The 21,804-nt window shown below is 43.0% G+C and overlaps 1 protein-coding gene across 7 annotated transcripts in view; it reads left to right on the forward strand.

The window, feature by feature from the left end:
- The window catches only part of ZNF280D (zinc finger protein 280D), a 235,533-nt gene that overhangs the window by 131,777 nt on the left and 81,952 nt on the right, over nt 1–21,804 (forward strand). For all 7 annotated transcript variants that reach the window (XM_033920137.1, XM_033920139.1, XM_033920140.1 and 4 more), the window contains 4 exons: nt 11,975–12,075; nt 12,169–12,315; nt 17,539–17,673; nt 20,884–21,131. In XM_033920137.1, the coding sequence (XP_033776028.1) occupies nt 11,975–12,075; nt 12,169–12,315; nt 17,539–17,673; nt 20,884–21,131 (631 nt within the window). The remainder of the gene's footprint in view (nt 1–11,974; nt 12,076–12,168; nt 12,316–17,538; nt 17,674–20,883; nt 21,132–21,804) is intronic.

Below are 21,804 nucleotides of genomic sequence, written 5' to 3' on the forward strand. Positions count from 1 at the left end.
TTTGCCTTTATTATTTCTTTTATCAAAAGATTGTATTTCTCCCTTTTTACCCTTTTGTACCAGTTAGTCGACATCCTGTATTTTCTGTAGTGTTAAATTATTGGTTTTAATTGTACCCAATATTTTATTGTAATTCGCTTAGTAAACCAAGATAAGCAATTTTATCACATTTTTTTAATTAAACTTGAAACTCCATTAAGCAAAAATAACAGCAAATTTTAAGAAAAACAGAGCTTTATTTAAGAAGTGGCTTTGAGGAAACCCAGGGTATGTTTTTTTTCAAATTCAAATTTTCTGATCAAGCACAATCAAATTCATGGGAAAATCTTCAATTCGAACAGTTTTTCCAACTTTAGTTTTTTCTGGACAACCCAAATGCAAGGGCTGCTCATAGATGGCCATGGTTATCCTCCTGAGATCTAAGGAACTGGTGACTGTTGCAGCCTATGCTAAGATTTGGAAGACTTTTTTCAGTGCTAGTGTGCTAATTAGAATGTGGAGCCATTTCAGGCTCCTCTATCAATGGTCCTAGTGTTTCTTCAGTACAGACTCAAGAAGGGTCTAGCAATTGGTTCCCTCAAGGTACAGGTGGCAGGCCTCTCTTGCTTTAGGGCTAAAGTGGGAAAGGTTTGGAGAAATCCACTGCTTATTCCTAGGATAAGCAGCATAAAATCTGTTTTACAATTTGGGATCTAGTTAGGTACTTGAGATCTGTGTTGACCACTGTTGGAGACAAGATACTGGGCTTGACAGACCTTTGGTCACTCCCAGTATGACAATTCGTATGTTCTTAAGTTTCTTTGGCCTCATATCCTGAAGTAGCAAGATTTTTGAAGAGAGTGATGCAGTTGCATCCTCCTTTGCAATGATCGTTCCTGACTTGGAATCTTAACATTGTTTTGCATTCTTCAGCAAGACCCCTATGAGCCCTTGCAAGAGGCATTGCTGATGGATCTTATCGTTAAGGCAGTTTTTCTGATAGCTATCACCTCAGCAAGAAACTGTAGGCCCTATCATGAAGAGAGCCTTTCCTCAAGTTTACAGAGGCAGGGGTCTTGCTATGCACAGTACCTTCCTTTTTACACATAAATCAGGAAGTCTGGCTACCCGTGTTTCATACTATTACTAATAATAATCATTTCTACAGTGCTACTAGACATACGCAGCCATGGGTTTAAAGAAAAAAGACAAAATCTTGGCGTTGCTGGATGTTAGGAGGATGTTACTTCGAGGTGCCAAAAAATTTTCATCTTTCTGATCATTTATTTTAATTTTAATTTTTTTTTTTTTGTATTAATAAGCCCTAGCTGCTGGGGGAAGCTGACTTCTAAGGCTTCCATTTCAAGATTGATTTGGATGGCTGTTTCTTCAGTGTATATTGGGTGTGATAAGCAACCACCAATTTCTTTGAGAGTGCACTCTGTGAGAAGTGCGATTTCTTCAAGGACAGAGTCCCGGGCAGTTCCACCTAAGAAGATTTGTAGGGCAGCTACTTGGTCCAGCAGTCCGCTCTCGCGGCGGCCCCCCAGGTCAGTGATCTGCAAGTGATCCTCTACTGAAGACATTTTGTCCTGAATAGTATCCCCTCTATCTATATCCCTCAATCCCCTTTTCCTTCAGGAACCTGTCCAATCCCTTCTTGAAACCCAAAATCGTACTCTGCTCTACCACCTCCTCTGGAAGTGCATTCCAGGCATCCACCACCCTCTGAGTGAAGAAGAACTTCCTAGCATTCGTTCTGAACCTATCTCCCTTCAATTTTCTTGAGTGCCCTCTTGTTTTTGTTTCCCGGCCAGTCTGAAGAATCTGTCCCTCTCTACCCTCTCTATACCTTTTATGATCTTGTAAGTTTCTATCATGTCCCCTCTAAGTCTCCATTTTTCCAGGGAAAAGAGCCCCAGTTTCTCCAGCCTCTCAGCATATGGAAGGTTTTCCATGCCCTTTATCATTTTCGTTGCTTTTCTTTGGACTCTCTCGAGTGTCGCCATATCTTTCTTAATGTACGGCGACCAGTGTTGAACACAGTACTCCAGATGTGGGCGCACCATCGCCTGATATAGCGGCAAGATAACTTCTTCGGTTCTGGTAGTGATTCCTCTTTTGATAATGCCCAGCATTCTGTTCACCTTCTTTGAGGCCGCTGCGCATTGTGACCCCAGCTTCATTGTTTGGTCCACCAGAACCCCCAAGTCCTTTTCTAGGATCATCTGCCCCAATAGTTCAAGGCTTGTTTGCCTTTTGTACAAGAAGGGAAGGTTAGTTTCCTACCTCGATAATCTTCTTTCTAGTAGAAAGGCATATGAGTCTTGATGGCCAGCCCTATCAGATTTTGATTTAGCCTGCTTACTGTCTTGGACATATATGTGTGTTCTAGATGCTTGACCTTCTCCTGTCAAACAGGTCTGAAGAGTGATGAATACCCAGAAGGTCTCCACAGTGTTTACAGATATTCTCCTCAGAAGGAGAGATTTGTAGATTTGCAAACATTTATTTTTTTTTTCTTATTTTGAGAATGCGGGAACCACAGACATGTTAGTGCTGGTTGCATTCAGGTAGGTGACTTGTTGGATTCCACCTTGGGTTTTTTTAAATTATTTATGCATTTTAACTTTTTGACAAACAAACAATCAAAAAGAAAGAAATAATACAATGCCAGTTTAACAATCATTCTCAAGAGGCAAATCATAATTTTCCAAAATGTAATAGCTGTACCAGCTTGTATAAATTAGACCACAATATAGGAGGCTAGAACTGCCAATTTAATTGAAATATTTCATTGGTAATTTTTCAAAAGAAAATAAAGATGTGACTAGTTGGGCTCTGAACTTACTTCATTGAGCTAATACACAAGTAGCATATTTCACGTGTTAGCTACAATTTGCCCTTTGATGGAAATAAATTTTGACAGCTGCTGAGGTTCAAAAAATACATATCTAATCCCTTGATCGTGCACAACACATTTACAGGGGTATCTAAAAATAAGAAACTGCTTCTCCTCTGAGTTGAACGTGACACGTCTGGATACATTCTCACTACTTTTGACATAAATGGAACATCTTTATATTTGAAGAAAAGCTTTAGCATCCATTCCCTGTCTGAATCAATGTTAAATTGTACAAGCAGTATAGCCTTAACGGTAACCGGTGTCTCACTATCCGATCTCTCAAGGAAATTTATTAAATCCAAGCTATCAGCAGATAAATTCTGCTAGTTTGGATTTAGAGCCTTATCTCTATTGGGTAAATAATAAATTTTTGAGAGAGGTGAATAGGAAGATTCAGGTACTTTCAAAATTTTAGTTAAGTATTTCTTAAACGTATCAAGCAGTGACATAAGTGGTAACTTTGGAAAATTTATAACCCGAAGATTATATCTCCTTGACACATTCTCAAGCATTTCTACTTTGAAATGAAGATTCCCACTGTCCTTAACCCAGGTTAAGGCTTGAGATTCAATAACTTTTAGTCTAGTCTCATGTCTGTCCATCTTATTTTCCAAGCTTGATACTCTATTTTTTTAAGTCCAAATTTTCTGAAACAACTGTAAGATTATGCAGCCACCTGGTATTTTTATGTTTCCTATTGGTACTGGTTTTTTGTTACTGCATTTAGTTAATGGCACCCCTCTTCTCTTTCTTTTTCCTTTTGTAATGGTGCTCCACTACTTTGGTACGAACTGAGGAACAGAATACAGTGCAGAGATACGGGTGGAGCTGAAAAATGTAGATGATACCTTTAACAGAATCAAAAGTAGAGGTGAATAACCCACTGGTTCAAGACTCGTATGCTTTTCTACTGGAAAGTAGATTATCAAGGTAAGAACCTAACCTTCCCTTCTGCATTTAGTCTGAATTTGAGAGAATATTTTGAATTAGTTCAAATTTATGTAATGTGATCCAAAATGTGTGTGTTTTCCTTCAGGAATGGAGGAGGTGGCCTAGTGGTTAGAGCTGCTGCCTCAACATCTTGAGGTTGCAAGTTTGATCCCATCCTGCATCTTGTGACTTTGGGCAAGTCACTTAACAACTCATTGCCTCAGGTACCACAGTTAGATTGTGAGCCTGCCGGGTAAATACTTAAGAGTACCTGATTACTATTCAATGAATTGTAGACTACCTTGAGTGAATCTCTTCATGAAAAGGCAGTTAATAAATCTAAAATAATAAAATAAAATTATTTCCATTGTCTGGTGGAGGGAAATCAGTGGTGATAGGTAAAAATGTAAGAATAAAACTTAAAATCAAATAATTTTTGAAGGCCAGGAAGTTACCAAAAGATTTTATATTCTGTCTCATCATTTCTATCACTAAGTTACGTGTTCATGTTAAGTAGAAGACTTGCCAGTTAATCCTAAAAATCAGTTCTAAATTTTTTCTTTCCAAAGAGCTTGGCTGGCCACACTACTGGAGGTAGAGTTAGAGATGCTGATGGCTGGTCTCTATCAGAATATTCTTGTAAGAAATTGCTGCAGTGCTGCTGTTTATCATATCTTTGCAATCAGTATTTCAGTCAGAGATAGCATATAGATGCTATGGGTGTATGCGCTCAACCTCATTTTTTAAAAACTTTTCCACTGGAGATAGATGCTATTGGTGATGACAGAACAATCTCTCCAGTTATTTTGGGAGATCAGGATAGTGGCCATCTGAGCCTGTCCATACTTGCAAAAACTGCATTGCCTCACAGTATTTACTTTTTCACTAGTATTATACTTTCTAAATGCTGTCATCTTCAGCAGCAATCTTGTGTAGTTAGCATGAGCTGCTATCTTCAGGATGGCTGTACCCCTGTAGTGTCAGCATGTTTGTTTAGTTAGTTCATAACTTTTTCAGTAGTTCTTGAAGGTGACCATATACCCTATCCTCAGAGGGCTCACAATCTGAGGCAGTAGAGGGTTAAGAAATTTGGAGCAGTATTGGGATTTTAACCAGGATTCCCTGGTGGTAAGCCTGATGCTATAACCACTAAGCTATTCCAGTGCCACAGGTGTGTCATTCTAGACAAACGGGTTATCTCCCCATAGCCACAAACCATATGCAGAAGGAATTCACTCTGGATTTTTTCTGTGTCCTTCCTACTTCACTGGGAGCCGGGAGGAGTGTTTCTGTTCTGCTCTCTCTTTTTCTTATTTTATTTGGTGTTTTCGACCTTTATTCTGTGTTCAGTTCTTTACCCCCCTAAACTGTACTGTACCCTTGAAATTTTGCAGCCCAAATGCATGACCTTGCATTTCTTAGCTGCCAAATTATTCTGTATTGAAAATCTTCAGACACCTAAGTACTTTTTTTTCCAATTCTTTATCATTTTCAAATCTTACAATAAGTGTAACAATAAATACAACATTTTTACTTCAATACCGCACTTAATATTACATTAATATCTATTTCAAAATTATTTCCCCCCCCCCTCCCTCCTAAACAATCACAATGACTGACATATATCATTTCTGTAATGACCCTCAATTCAGTATATCTAAATTTATTTTCCTATCAAACCTCCTCCCTCCCGGATGTGCATGTTTATAGGGGAAAACAATGATTAGACGTTACAATATTTTGCTAATGGCTCCCAAATCTCCTGAAATGTCTTAAAATTCCCTCTCTGAATGGCTAATGTTCTTTCTATTTTATACATATGACACAATAAATTCCACCAAAAACTATAATTAAGCCTCTTCCAATTCTTCCAATTGCTTGTAATTTGTTGTATGGCGACTCCTGTCATTATTAATAAAAAGTCTGTTGTTCTTGGATGATATTTGACTTTTAGCTCTCATTGACATGCCAAATAACACAGTATCATAAGACAGGATCGAGAGGATCCTGGAGGGAGCCGAGACGGAGGAGACAGCAGTAGTGATCCATATCGGAACCAACGACATCAGCAGGAGAAACTTCAACAGGACTACACTAACTGACCAGTTCAGGACCCTGGGGAGGAAACTGAGACTAAGGACAAGGAAGATAGCCTTCTCAGAGATCCTGCCAGTACCGAGAGCGGACACAAAAAGACAGAGCGAACTACAATCAATTAACGTTTGGCTGAGGAGATGGTGCGAGGAGGAGGGTTTCCACTTTGTTAGGAACTGGACTACTTTCTTGGGGAAGAACAAGCTCTACAGAAGAGATGGACTGCATCTTAGCACAGCTGGGACGAGGATGCTGGCACGCAACGTCCAGAACGTCATAGACTTGGCTTTAAACTGGGGAGAAGGGGAAAGCCGATAGTCGACCTGACCTCGACACATCGGACATCAGTACCTGACAAGGATACTGAGCTGGGACATTGTAAAGGAGGACTCGGGACTGAGTGTGGATGTGTTGAAAAAGGACCTAAAGATGCATTGCAGGGATCAAGGGCACAAATGGACCTGGTAAGCGGCACCAACACAGAACAACAGGAGCCAGATGGGCAAAGACATTGTAAAAAAGAGCCCGGGACTGAGTGGGAGTTAGGAGAGCAGGAGGTGCAGGGGAAACAGGCAGAGGACGTCACACACACACAGCATGAGGAAAACTACAGGAGTAACAAAGCACAAGGGAAACAAAAAGAGAGGACAAAAAACTGGGTCCTAAACTGCCTATACACAAATGCTAGGAGCCTGAGGGCCAAAATGGGAGAACTGGAAATCACTGCCAGCAATAAGGACCTAGACATAATTGGAGTCACAGAAACGTGGTGGACTGAGGACAATCAATGGGATGTGGCCATACCAGGGTACAAACTATACAGGAGAGACAGGACACATAAAAAGGGTGGAGGAATAGCGCTGTACATAAAAGACTCCATACCATCAGCCAGGATGGAAACAACAGTATGGGCGGATGGCTTGGAATCACTATGGGTTAAGCTACAGGGAGGAGCAGGAGCAGACATTAAATTGGGTCTGTACTACCGCCCACCTGGACAACCGGAAGAAATCGACCAGGAGCTGGAGGCTGAACTGAGGCAGGTATGCAGAAGCGGAAATGTGGTGGTGATGGGGGACTTCAACCATCCTGGGATAGACTGGAGTATTGGGCACTCAAACTGCACAAGAGAGACCAAATTCATAGAGGTCACGAGGGACTGTTTCATGGAGCAACTGGTCAAGGAACCAACAAGGGGAGATGCCACTCTTGACCTAATCTTCAACGGACTAGGGGGGCCAGCAAAGGAGGTGACGGTATTACCCCCGCTAGGTAACAGCGATCACAACACGATCCAGTGCAGGCTTGAAATTGGATCAACAAAGGGGAAAAGAACCACAACGACGGCACTCAACTTACAAAAAGGAAATTATGATGCCATGAGGAAAATAGTGGGAAAGAAACTCAAAGGCAACATAGGGAAGACGGAATCCGTAGAAAAAGCCTGGACCTTACTCAAGGAGACTGTGCACGAAGCGCAAAACATATGCATCCCCAAGTTCAGAAAAGGGTGCAAAAAAAATAGAACAAAAAAACCCAGTGTGGATAACAAATGCAGTGAAGAAGGCGATAAGCGACAAGAAAGCATCGTTCAGAAAATGGAAAAAAGACCAAACAGAGGAGAACCAAAAAGTGCACAAAGAACACCAGAAGGAGTGTCACCGAGTGGTTAGAATAGCAAAAAGAGAATATGAAGAGAGACTGGCAGAGGAAGCAACAAACTTCAAGTCGTTCTTCAGATACGTCAAGGGGAAGCAACCGGCGAGAGAAGAAGTGGGACCATTGGACGATGGAGACAGAAAGGGAGTAGTAAAAGAAGAGAAAGAGATAGCTGACAGGTTAAATGAGTTCTTAACGTCAGTCTTCACGATGGAGAATATAACCAACATTCCGGAACCCGAGGAGATCGTAATAGGAGACCAAGATGATAAGCTGGTCGATTTAGAGGTAAGCCAAGAGGATGTACTCAAGCAGATTGACAGACTAAAGAGCGACAAATCGCCAGGTCCGGACGGCATTCACCCAAGGGTACTCAAGGAACTAAAAGACGAAATAGCGGAGCCACTTCGACAGATATTCAACCTATCCTTAAAAACCGGAGAGATCCCGGAGGATTGGAAAATAGCAAATGTCACGCCCATCTTCAAGAAGGGAGCAAGGGGGGACCCGGGAAACTACATGCCGGTGAGCCTGACCTCAGTCCCGGGAAAGATGATGGAGGCACTGATTAAAAACAGCATCTGTGAGCACATCGAAAAAAATGGGCAGCTAAAACCGAGTCAACATGGCTTCTGTAAAGGTAGGTCATGCCTCACAAACTTATTGTACTTCTTTGAGGGAGTGAACAGCCAGGTGGATAAAGGGGAATCTATAGACATCATTTACCTTGACTTCCAAAAAGCCTTCGACAAGGTGCCACACGAGAGACTGCTTAAAAAGATATGGAACCACGGGGTACAAGGGGAGGTCCACCGATGGATCAAAAACTGGCTGGCAAACAGGAAGCAGAGGGTTGGCGTAAAGGGCCACTACTCAGACTGGAAGGGGGTCACGAGCGGAGTTCCGTAAGGGTCGGTGCTGGGACCGCTCCTGTTCAATATCTACATAAACGACCTAGAGGCGGGAACCAAGTGTGAGGTCATTAAATTTGCAGATGACACCAAACTATACAGCAGGGCTCAAACCAGGGAAGACTGCGAAGATCTCCAAAAGGATCTAACGCAGCTGGAAAAGTGGGCCGAAAAATGGCAGATGAGCTTCAACGTGGGGAAATGCAAGGTCATGCACGTGGGGGGAAAAAACCCGATGTTCACATACAAAATGGGGGGAACACCACTAGGGGTCAGTAACCTGGAGAGAGACCTGGGAGTGATGGTAGACGCAACACTGAAGGCATCGGCGCAATGCGCCACAGCCTCTAGGAAAGCAAACAGAATGTTGGGTATCATTAAGAAGGGTATTACGACCAGGACGAAAGATGTCATCATGCCACTGTATCATGCAATGGTGCGGCCTCATCTGGAGTACTGTGTCCAGTATTGGTCACCGTACCTCAAGAAAGACATGGCAGTACTTGAGGGAGTACAAAGAAGAGCAACTAAACTGATAAAGGGAATGGAAAATCTCCCATATACAGACAGATTGAAGCAGTTGGAACTTTTCTCCCTGGAGAAGCGAAGACTTAGAGGAGACATGATAGCAACCTTCAAGATCCTGAAGGGCATAGAAAAAGTAGACAGGGACAGATTTTTCAAATTAAGGGGCACCACAAGCACAAGGGGGCACTCGGAGAAATTGGAAGGGGACAGGTTTAGAACAAATGCTAGGAAGTTCTTTTTCACTCAGAGGGTGGTGGATACATGGAACGCGCTTCCAGAGGCTGTTGTAGACAAGAAAACATTAAATGGTTTCAAAGAAGGTTTGGATAGATTCCTAGAAAAAAAAGGGATTGAGGGGTATAAATAGGTATAGACCATTGCTCAGGCAATGGGCCTGATGGGCCGCCGCGGGAGCAGACCGCTGGGCAGGATGGACCTATGGTCTGCCCCAGCGGAGGCAACTTCTTATGTTCTTAATGCCACTGGATTTTCCAATAAACAATTTATTTGGCCCCATATTGAATTTCAAAAAGCCAAAATAAGTGGACAATAGAACAATAAATGATCTAAAGTCCCTACTTCGAGATGACAATGCCAACATTTATTTGACTTAGAGCTATCTAACTTTTGTAGCCGAATAGGGGTCCATAATGCTCTATGTAACAGAAAAAATCAAGTTTGTCTCATAGATGCTGATATTGTACATCTCAACCTCCAAGTCCAGATTCGTGGCCATTGAGATGCAGAAATTTGGTGCTTAATCTCAATACTCCAAATGTCCCTAAGACCAGTTTTTGGTTTCTTATTTATAAATCCAGCTAACAATTTATACCACTGTGCGGCCTGGTGTCCCAGGAAGTCTACCTGAAAACACAAGAATACCAAACTATATTGATTATTTAAATTTTTCCATTCAGGGAACCCTGCCTGAATGACCTGCTTCAGTTGCAACCATCGAAAACTTTGTGATTTATTAAGTTCAAATTTATGTTGCAACTGTGAAAAGTTAAGCAGCTTACCATTAGATATAACATCCTCTAAAGTACGTATTCCTGCTATCATCCAATGCTTCCAGATGACTTAAATCCAGACACCTAAGTACTAAGTGATCTTCTAATGAATCTGATGATACACATTTTAGGAACTCGATATTGTTGGGCTTAAGGTTTGGAATGAGAGAAGAGAGAGATGGATGAATTGTTGACTATGATACGTTGATCATTGTTTATCTTTTGTGTATTTTTGATAATCTGGAAAAATTAAAAATGGGGAAAAAAGAGATCTTCAGACTGCTTTTTGCCTTGCATTCTGAAGATTTGCAACTGTTTGTTATAGTAATAGAAGCAATAATAGTTGAATTTGATATTTTTAAGGTTTTGTATACTCGTTATTGCTTCTACTTTGAGGATGTATCAACCAGTGAGGCCATTGAGATCTGTTCAAAAGGATTTGTTAGATATACCATCATTTCATAATGTCAGATTGGATTTGTATAGAGCAGTAAACCAAGGTTATGGAATGGGCTTCCTGCACAATAAAGATCTATAAAAAAACATAAGCTCTTTTTAAAAAGTGCTTGAAGACCTTTTGTATCAACAAGCTTTTAGTTGCCTTTTAAAGTGGTTGTTTACCTTGGAATATCTTATTGGATGATGTATCAGAATGCAAAAGCCCAGTAGTTTTCAGTTTGTTTTAACATCTTTCTAATATGATTTTTTTATAATGTTTTGTGTATATACAATGTTCCCTTTCAAAATATCAGGGACAGTTGTCTAAACAGCTTATAGTATAAATAATGTGTACAGTCAAATCTCGGTTTACGAGTGCACCGGTTTGCGAGTGTTTTGCAAGACGAGCAAAACATTCGCAAAATCGCCACCTCGGAAACCAGGTTTGACTCGATTTACGAGCACCACCCCCCGTGATCCGGCATACCCCCCTAGCGATCTGGCATCCCCCCCGCTCGTGTCGTCCCCCCCCTCCGCGATCCTATATCCCCCCGCAAGCACTGAAATAACATCCCTTACCTCGATTTGGCACCAGCACCAACGCACAGGACATGCCGGTGCCCGAAGATCCTCCCTCTTGCCTGTGCTGGGCTGGACTAGGCCTTGAGCATTTGCGCATGCTCAAGGCCTTCTGGTCTTGCTCTCTCCAAGATTCTCAGATTCTCAGAATCTTGGAGAGAGCGAGACCAGAAGGCCTTGAGCATGAGCAAATGCTCAAGGCCCAGTCCAGCCCAGCACAGGCAAGAGGGAGGATCTCCGACGCACCGCCCATCCAAGCCAAGAGGGAGGATCTTCGGGCACCGGCATGTCCTGTGCATTGGTGCTGGTGCCAAATCGGGGTAAGGGATGTTATTTCGGTGCTCGGGGGGGATGTAGGATCGCGGGGGAGGGGGGACAACGCGAGCGGGAGGGGGAGGATGCCGGTTCACTACGAGCAATTTGGTTTGCGAGCATACTTCTGGAACGAATTATGCTCATAAACCAAGGTTCCACTGTACTTTTAATGGAGGTATCACTAGGGGTGTGGTCTGGGCAGACCATAGGCAGAGTTGCAAATCACATGCCTTGATAAAATATGTTAATCTACACATGTAAACTCTTCATATGGACATTAACAGCTGCTCAAGAGTAGGTGGAATCTATGTGTCTTCAATGTAGGCACTATTGTTGCTGTATTTGTTCTATTTTCTAAAGATACATAGGTTCCTATATGTCTTTATAAAACAGAACCAAATTAGATGGCTGCCTTTCCTGCTAAACTAGACATCCTGTTGTAAAATTACCCTCATTGTACAGTATATTATAATGAAAACAACCTAGCTGACACACGTCACAAAATTTGACTCTTTTTTGTTCCATATACCACCAAAATTGATTACTTTTTTTGCCATTTATGGTATCAAGGCTCTTGTTTCTTGTCACTTAAAGTAATCACAGATTTAATTTTTTTTCTCTTCTAGCTGTTTGTAAAATATGTGAATTAGCATTTGAAACAGAACAAGTTCTCTTGCAACATATGAAGGACAGTCATAAGCCAGGTGAAATGCCATATGTTTGCCAGGTATTTGAACATGATTTTTTCCTTTTCATGTTCTTTAAACAAAATCTCAATAAATAATCAAAGTAGAAGTCTAATACATTTTCATTTTTATAGGTATGTGGATACAGGTCCTCAACATTTTCAGATGTAGAAAACCACTTCAGAACAGCTCATGAAAACACAAAAAGCTTGCTTTGTCCATTTTGTCTGAAAGTGATAAAAATTGGAACACCATATATGCAGCATTATATGAGACATCAGGTAAGTATCAGTTTTGTTTCTATTTGCTAAAACTTTAAATATTATGTTTGTTCCATTATTGTAAATACTATTGCTGTAAAGAGTTAATTTTATCTACTTATTTATTTGGACATTTGTTATACTGTCAAATCATTCTTAAACATCAAGCTGGTTCACATATCTAATCTAATCCGTGAAGATTTTTTTTTGCCTCAGTATTTGAATGTTTCAGGGCCTTGGTTAAATCATCCATTTTACTAGCCAGTGTTTTTACCTCTACATATGTCTTCGAAGCCTCAAAATCCATCTTCTGGAGCAGTCCCCAAATTGCTGCTAAAGTCACCTCACCGAAGGGGATAAGCTCACCAATGTTGGTCGCGTTGGAAGAAGCTCATCTGCTCTTGGCGCTTCCCCCCATAGAAACTCCATGTGCAGTTTTGGCAGCACTTTCAGTTCCCACTGCCAAAGCAGCAGAGTCAGCCAGACAGGGAGGTGGTTCAGTGAACGGAGACGAAAGTGAGATCTCATTCCCGTGTGGGCTAAAGCCTTCTTTGCTCTCTCCCACTGCCGGATTTACTTCACCTGGTTTAATGCAGATACCAAGCAACAACTGCTTGATTGTCTGCTGGCGAACTCGGGGCATCAGCGTTGAGGAAGCTGGCGCCTTAATGCTCCCTTTCCTCTTGGGTATTTTTTAGCGCTAAAATTTCAAAAGCAGAGAGAGCCCGATCTCAGCGTCTGGTCAATGCCGCCATCAGCCCACCCCCCGGTCTTTCAAATGACATGTATGACCTCTTGCAAGCTTCTGCCAAGTTGTTGGCGTTTGCAGTGGCAGCTCGCCATACCTTGTGGCTTCGCGCTTGGTCAGCGGACTCGACTTCCAAAGCTAAGTTGACAGTTTCCTTTTAAAGGATCTTTATTGTTTGGTGAGGACCTAGACAGGTTGGTTCAGACTCTCACTGATTCTAAAGTGCCTCGTTTGCCTGATGATAGGCCTAGGCCGCTGACTCAAGGTGGCGCTGCTCGTGGGCGTGGGTGTGATTTCTGCCGTTTCCACCCTGGTCGACGGACTGCCTCTTTTCAGTCTCCCAGGCTCTCTAGAGGCAGGTTCTTCCATCGCATGCAGTCCTTTTGTAGGACCCACCAGGGTGCGGGTAGCACCCTCGCCAGATCCCCTGCCACCCATCCTGCCCAGTGACTCCTTGAGGTTCCCATCTTGGTTTCGGTGGGCGCCCAACTGAGGGATGTTTATCCAAAGTGGGCAGACATCACGTCTGATCAGTGGGTTCTGGAGGTGATTCGGGACGCTTATGCTCTGGAGTTTGCCCGTTCCTTGCCAGATTGCATGGAAGCAGCAGGCCTTTCGACTCTTCAAAGATTGTTGAATCTGCACGAGGTGGTTCCAGTTCCCCTGCCGGAGTGGGACACAGGTTGGTACTCGATTTACTTTGTGGTTCCAAAGAAAGAAAGGGACCTTTCGGCCCATCCTGGATTTGAAGGGGGTCAACAGAGCTCTTCAAGTGCCTTCCTTCTGCATGGAAACTCTGTGGTCTGTGATTCTGGCGGTTCAACCGGGGGAGTTTCTGACCTCTCTAGATCTGACTGAGGCCTACTTGCACATTTCTATTTGGGCCTCCCATCATCACTTCTTGCGCTTTGCAATCTTGGGGCAACATTATCAGTTCTGTTTACTTCCCTTTGGTCTGGCCATGGCTCCGCGGACATTCACCAAGGTGATGGTGGTTGTCGCAGCGGCATTGCGCAAAGAGGGCATTCTAGTTCATCCCTACCTGGATGACTGGTTGATTCGAGCGAAGTCGTTACAGGAGAGCACTTGGTTCACGGCTCGGCTGGTGGAGTTTTTGCAGTCGCTGGGATGGGTAGTCAACCTTTCCAAGAGCCAGCTTTCTCCTTCTCTGCGCCTGGATTATCTAGGCATGCTGGTAGATACCTCCTTGGGGAAGGTCTTCCTTCCGGAAGCCTGGGTAAGCAAATTGCAATCTCAGATTCACCTGCTTATGGTGTCCCGGTGTCCTCGGGGACAGGATTTCCTCCAAGTATTGGGGGTCAATGGCGGCTTCCCTCGATGTAGTGAGGTGGTCGCAGGCCCACATGCGTCCTCTTCGGTATGCTCTTCTTCGGAGGTGGTCACCTCAGAGGCACAGTCTGGATCACCCTGTTCCGCTTCCAGGCTTAGCTCGGGGCAGTCTTCATTAGTGGCTCCAGACCCCCCCATTTTATACAAGGGGTGAGTCTGGATGAATCGCAGTGGACGATGCTGCTCACGGATGCCAGTCTTCCCGGTTGGGGAGCTCAGTGTCTAGGTCACTCAGCTCAGGGCACCTGATCCACTGAGGAGGCTTCTTAGTCGATCAATGTCTTGGAGACCAGAGCCATCCGTCTGGCATTGCTAGCCTTCCAGTCCTTTCTGATGGGCAAGTCAGTCAGGGTTCTGTCGGACAATGCCACGGCAAAGGCCTATGTCAATCATTAGGGGGGGCACCAGGAGCACTTTGGTGGCACAGGAGGCAACTCTGCTCATTTTCTGGGCAGAGTCGCACCTTCAAGAAATATCAGCATCCCACATAGCCAGAGTAGAGAATGTTCAAGCGGTCTTTCTAAGTCATCACGTGCTAGATCCCGGATAGTAGTGTCTCAGCCCGGTGGCTTTTCAGTTGATAGTGCAGCCTGGATGATCTGGTTCAACCATGGCCAACGGAGGAGCTTTTGTATGTGCTCCTTCCATGGCCATTAGTGGGCAGAGCTCTTCTCCACGTAATTCGCCATCCGGGCCTCATGGTTCTGGTGGCTCCGGATTGGCCTCGACAACCATGGTACTCGGATCTAGTGAGGCATCTGGTGGCAGATCCTCTTCATCTGCCTCTCTTGGATGACCTTCTGACTCAGGGTCCCACTCTGTTCGATCTGGGTCCCTTCTGTCTTACAGCTTGGCTCTTGAAAGGGGTCGCCTAGGTAAGAAGGGGTATTCAGATAGTGATCTCAACTCTCTTGGGGCTTATGTGAAGGTTTGGTGTCTATTTGAGGACTGGTGTGATGCGCGTGGAGTGCTCTCTTTTCATGCTTCCCTGCCTAATATCTTGCAGGATGGCCTGGATAGGGGACTGGCTTAGTCTTCTCTCCGGGTTCAGCTTGCGGCCATGTCAGCCTTTCGTGAGTTATTGAAAGGTCAGCGTTTGACTGCCATTCCTAATGTGATTCGTTTTTTGCGGGTGGCCAAATTGCTCAAGCCTCATGTTTGACCCTCTGTTCCATCTTGGGATCTGAATCTGATTCTGTCAGTTCTAGTGCACCCTCCTTTTGAACTGTTGGGCGACTGCTCTTTGAAGGACCTTACTCTTAAAGCGGTCTTCTTGGTGGCCATTACTTCAGCTGTTCATGTTTCTGAGCTGCAGGCTTTCTCTTGTAGGGCTCTCTTCTTGAAGTTTTCTAGGGAGCGGGTTGTCTTTGAGACCTGTTCCTTCTATTATGCCAAAGGTAGTTTCTCCTTTACATGTCAATCAGGCAGTGGTCCTAACGGTAATGGGCATCCGGGAGGGCTCTTCCGAGCAGAGACAGCTGCGCAAGTTGGATGTCAGTCGGGTCCTTCACTCTTATGTGCAGAGGACCCAGGAGATCAGGAAATCAGATCATCTCTTTGTCCTTCTCACAAGTCTCGTAAGGGGGATGGTGCTTCTAAGGCTATTATTGCATGCTGGATCAAGGAGACTATTGCTTCCACTTATCTTCTGACGAAGAAGCCTGTTCCTGAATTTCTCAAGGCTCATTCCACTAGGGGTCAGGCAGCTTCTTGGGCTGAGTCTTCTCTAGGGCCTCCCGTGGATATTTGCAAGGCTGCAGTTTGGTCTTCTCTGCATTCCTTTGTCAGATACTACCGTGTGGATGTTCAAGCACGTCAGGACGCGGTATTCGGTGAACGTGTTCTGGTATCGGCCCTTCGGGGGTCCCACCCTTAATGGGTACTGCTTTGGTACGTCCCATTTGTAACGCCTATAACAGTCTATCAAGTGCTACAGAAGGAGAAATTAGGTTCTTACCTGCTAATTTTCTTTCTGTTAGCCTGTAGACTGGTATAGTCCCTCACCCAGCCTGTAGACTGGAATAGTCCCCCACCCTATCTGTCTTTGTGCGGTGATTGCGGGTTTTGATTTTGCTTGTGTGCAGATTTTGTTTTTTCTGCGGGTTCTAGAATTTTTCTGGGACGGGGAAAAGTAAGAACAGCAGCTATGGCTTAGCTGGTGAGTTGTGGGGATGTTTTCTATACCAGGATTAAGTTCTACAAATGTTCCAACAGTAGTTTATAAGTATTTGTTATTTTTTCCACTCCTATTCGGAGTGTGTTATACTGTTTTCAGTTGAAGTCTTTCCTAGGTTCTGCTTGGCTATTCAGCAGACTGAGTTGCTAGGGATATTCTAGCCTTATATACAAGTTTGTGCTCAGTCACCACCTGCTGGTAGCAGTGAGGCATATAACCCATTCATAAGGACTATACCAGTCTACAGGCTAACAGAAAGAAAATTAGCAGTAAGAACCTAATTTCTCCTTCAACCCTACCCTCTGTTTTCTGTCTGATAACCAGTTCTTAATCCACAATTGAACATCGCCTCCTATCCCATGGCTCTTTAATTATCTCAGGAGCCTCTCATGAGGAACTTTGTCAAAAGCCTTCTGGAAATCTAGATGCACTACATTAACTGACTCGCCATTATCCACATGTTTGTTCACACCTTCAAAGAAGTCAAGCAAATTGGTGAGGCAAGACCTCCCTCAGCTGAACTCTCTACACACCTTGGGAGGAAGGTGTGTAGAGGGAGATCCTGTTCTTCAAGTACTCTATGCCATTTCCTTTGAGGGCCTTGAAGATCAGACATGGTTTAAATTTAGCTCTGTATTGTACTGCTAGCCAGTGAAGTTTTTGCAAAAATGGTGTGATGTAGTCATATTGCTTACAGCTTTTAGTCTTGCTGCAGCATTCTGAATCAATTGGAGCTGGTGCAGACCCTTTGTAGTCAGACCAGTGTAGAGTGCATTACAATAATCCAATTTTGATGTCATGGCATTCACAATTGAGACAAGATTTGCCTTCTCAGTTTAAGGAGAGAGGCTGTGTAGTTATCATAAATGTTAGAAGCAGCTCTTAAAGTGAAAGGTCAGCTGTTCAGATGAAAAGAACATTTCAGTAAGAAAGCTGGTTTTACCAAATTCTTCCCCTTATTTTTTAATAGAAAAAAGGAATCTATCGTTGCACTAAATGCAGATTGCAATTTTTGACCTGTAAAGAAAAAATGGATCACAAAACTCAGCATCATCGAACATATAGAAAACCTAAAGAATTGGAGGGTTTACCTCCTGGAACTAAGGTAAATTAGTTAAAACATAATCCCTATTGTAATACAGTGATTTAAATGAAAGTAAATTAAAACAATTTGTGTTCAAGATGGCTAAAATGAAACTGGTCCACAAAGCCCATTGTCTTCTGAAAGAAAATAGTTAAGCATATCCTTGATTTTATTAAAAACATGTACATTTTATTTATAGCATTTGAAAGATGCAAAATTTTTAGTGGCATTTCTTCACTATGGACTTCTGTTGTTAAGGGGAAAAGTTTGTTATTTATATAATTTGTATTCTCCAAGGACAAGCAGGTGTGATATTCTCACATGTGGATGATGTCATCCATGGAATCGGGTATGGACACTAGCAAGTGTACTGTCGCTTTAAATCTTTAAGGCAGTACTCATACCAAGCATGTGCCAGTGCCTTCCCACCCAATGTCGGCTCGCTGGACTGTCAGTTCATTTTCCATGGAGCTGAGAAGCTGTTTCTTCAGTATTCTCTGCAGCATGTCATATTTCATTTTTATCATGGTTCTCTAATTCTACTAACTTTGGTTCATTTTTGTCAACTTTTGCATTTTTGGCTTTCGTGCCACTACAGGCCCTTTTTTTCTCCCTGAGAGTATTGGTTGTTTTCGGGCTCCTTTCTACTTGAGCCCCAGACCATAGAGCCCTTTGACTTTGCATTGGCCGTTTTCTCCTCCATGTCAAAATTATAGAAACATAGAAAGATGACGGCAGAAAAGGGCTATAGCCCATCAAGTCTGCCCACTCTACTGACCCACCCCATTAAGTCTGAGTACTAATGACCTAGTTCCTTAACTCAACCCTCGTAGGGATTAGTACCGAGCAGCTTTAAAAAATGCTCTTGATGCAATAGGACCATTTCAGGCTCTGATTTTTACATAATTGGTACGTCTATGAACATCGGGACATTGATTTTGTCCTCTGCTCCCACATACAAAAGAGGTCACTTAAATTCTGTAAACTTCAGTTCAAGAAACATTTTGGTACTGTGTTGACATAGAGTATGGCTGGGGACTGAGAAACTGATGCTGAGCCACAGAATTGACGTTGCCAACTGCATTGACACCACATTAAGAGCATCAAGGTTGCACATAAGAAAGCTAAGAAGCACAAGCACTCTTTTAGGCATATCATGGCGTCCTCCAAAGCATTGACATTGACGCATAGTAAGTGTTGACTTACAGATGATCGTTCTCTATCCATCCAGATGATCTCTCTGCAGAGGCATATCTTAACATCAACTTCTTCCACATCACACCAACTGGTACAGCAGACTGCTTTCATGTCACTGTCTCTCTTGGTATCAGCACAGACTCTTCAGGAGAAGATCTGAGCTATGCTAGACTAGAGCTTTTGGGGCTACTACATACACGGTCTTCACAGGCCTTAAGCGCTTCCATGCCAACCTCAGTCCAGCCCAAGGATACATCGAAGTATTGATTGAGTTTAAGGTCACAAACTCTGACTTGGCGTCAAGCATTGGAATAAACGAGGAGCTATGCATTGTCATTATACCCCTTTTCACCTTGATGCAGGTTCAATTCTTTCCTCGACACACATTCCCTGATACATCTAGAAAAGAGTTTCCTCTCCGCACCTCTCCTCCCAGAGTTAGCAAGCTCAGGGCCCCGTATGGAGGGCCTCTGCGCATGCTTTGATGTGCTGACATCACACATGCACGTGACATCGTTGTGTCGATGTCCACTCATGTCCAGATGCCCTCTAGCCACGGCCCCAAATTTAGTGTGCCACGGCTTCAAAAAGTTTGCGACACACAGGTTTTGAGTAAAACTCCAGAAGAAACAGTTGTTTTGGGCAAGCAGTTCTGCAAAATATTTCCTGAGAGCTAACTTTCCCTCCAACCCGCTGGGTTTTGCCAGGATCATATTAATATATTCATTATCCTAGTCCAGACTCATGATCCTGACAGCATAGGAGACCCACATGTGAGAATATTATGCCTGCTTGTCCTCAGAGAAATTAAAGTTGCTTTCCTGTAGCAGGTGTTCTCCGAGGACTGCAGTCATATATTCTCACAACCTGCCCAACTCCCCTAGTTGGCTTCTTAGCTTTTTTATTAAACTGAAGATCTCACAAGCCAGTGGGAAGGCACTGGCACGCATGCAGTATGGGCACTGCTTTAAACGTTTAAAGTGACTGTGCACTTGATAGTATCTGTACTGGGTTCCATGGATGGTGTCACCCATTGATGGTGCCACTCTGCTGTCCTCGGACCACACCTGCTACAGGTAAGCAACTTTGCTATATGACTTCTTCTTAACTCAAGGATTCTCAATCCAGTCCTTGGGACCTACCCAGCCAGTCAGATTTTCAGGATATCCACAATGAATATTTGTGAGATAAATCTGCAGGCAATTACCATATTCATTGCAGGCATCCTGAAAATCTAAATAGCTAGGTGTGTCCCAAGGACTGGTTTGAGAATTGCTGTTCTAAATATTCTTCTATATAATTGGGCAAACTGCAGCCTTTGGGCCATGTTTAGTCTGTCAGGCTAGATGGAGGTTCATCCATCTAGCCTGTAGTGGTGACATATATTCTGGCCTCTAGTAGTGAGAATGTTATTTCCTTTAGAATTGACACTGACATGCCAAAGTGCTTTTTCTCGCTCCTGCTAGATTTTGCTGCACTTATCTGGACAAGTAGATTTTCTTTTCATTGCCCTACCCTTGAGTACCTCATTGGGCCCTGTAGTCTTTGCCCACACACAGGCTCAAACATTTGTTCATTTTTGTTCAACTACTAAATTGCTAAAATTGACCTATGTTTGCTCTAACAAAAGAAAGTTAAAGTACAAGCATGAGAAATGTAGAATTTTTAACTTCCCTGTCAAGTGGGCAGTTAGGTTAGCATGATGGCCCAGAAGCAGCTCAAATTATTCCTGCTTGGGTTGCTATGGGCCCTGGAAGTCTAAAGCAGAGTATGCATTATATTTTTAACTCAGAAATGACTGTTCACAGTATTATAAATAGGGATTTGAATACTGCCCGGAAGGCAACTTGCAATTCTCTGGCCTGCCATGAGCCACAAAGAGAAAATGTTAGAAAAAAGTTATTTTGTCATTCAAAAAATGTATGATGCCACTTCAGAAACATTTCAGCATACTTGACTCTTTGACTCTTCAGTTTGATAAGCTGTCATGCTTTTTAATAAATTTCATATTCTTAATCTTTTGTGTTTTAATAGGTTACTATTAGAGCTTCCGTTGGACCCCTTCCTGCAGGATCAACTTCTATTTCTCCCATGGCTACAAGCACTTCAACTGTTCAGCTGTCTCCAAAAACTAAAAATACAAATTCCAAATGTCATACTCCTGCAACCAAATCTAATGCAAGTCAATCAAAGTCTCAGTCATCTAGCGTTCAGAAGAAACAATCGTCCTCCACAAATTCAAAGAAGCGCAGAATTGTTAATACAGCATTACATAATTTTAGGTAGCCATTATAAATTTTAGCAGAAGTATATTTGACTATTAGATTTATTGTTATTCTAACATTTAACTGTAAAACTGATATTCTGATTGCCAAGCATCTTTTTGTAGGTGGTAATCCAGGAAAGGATGAGAACATTATCTGTACTTAATTCTGCAGCAATTGATGGAGGGATGTTTGAGGGGAGGGACTTTTACCCAACCACAGATATGAGAGTTGGCAGAATAGCTGAATTAGCACTTTCTTGAGCATGCATAGGCTACAAAAAGTGTACATCCCTTTCAACTCTTCACGTTTTGTTATGTCAGTATATCTGACTTGTGTACATTTAAATGAATTACTTTTTTTTTTAATGAACATGTTTCAAGGCAAAAAAAAGTTTTATTGGGAGACCAATCATATACTCAAAAAACAAAACTTAAATGCAGCAGTTAGATAAATCTCAACCTCTGAGTCAGTACCGTATTTTCACTCATATACCGCGCACCCGTGTAAAACACGCACACGGGTATAGCGCGCGGTAAACTGTAATTTATGTAAATAAATTTTTATATACCGCGCACACCTGTATACCGCGCATGCCGCCCCGACTCTCCTTTCGCCCGCCCCGACTCTCCTCTGGCCACCCCAACTCTCCTTTAGCCCGCCCCGACTCTCCTCTCCCTCTTGAAGTTCT

The sequence above is a fragment of the Geotrypetes seraphini genome, chromosome 14, assembly GCF_902459505.1.
Source record: "Geotrypetes seraphini chromosome 14, aGeoSer1.1, whole genome shotgun sequence".
In the NCBI taxonomy this organism is placed as follows: domain Eukaryota; kingdom Metazoa; phylum Chordata; class Amphibia; order Gymnophiona; family Dermophiidae; genus Geotrypetes; species Geotrypetes seraphini.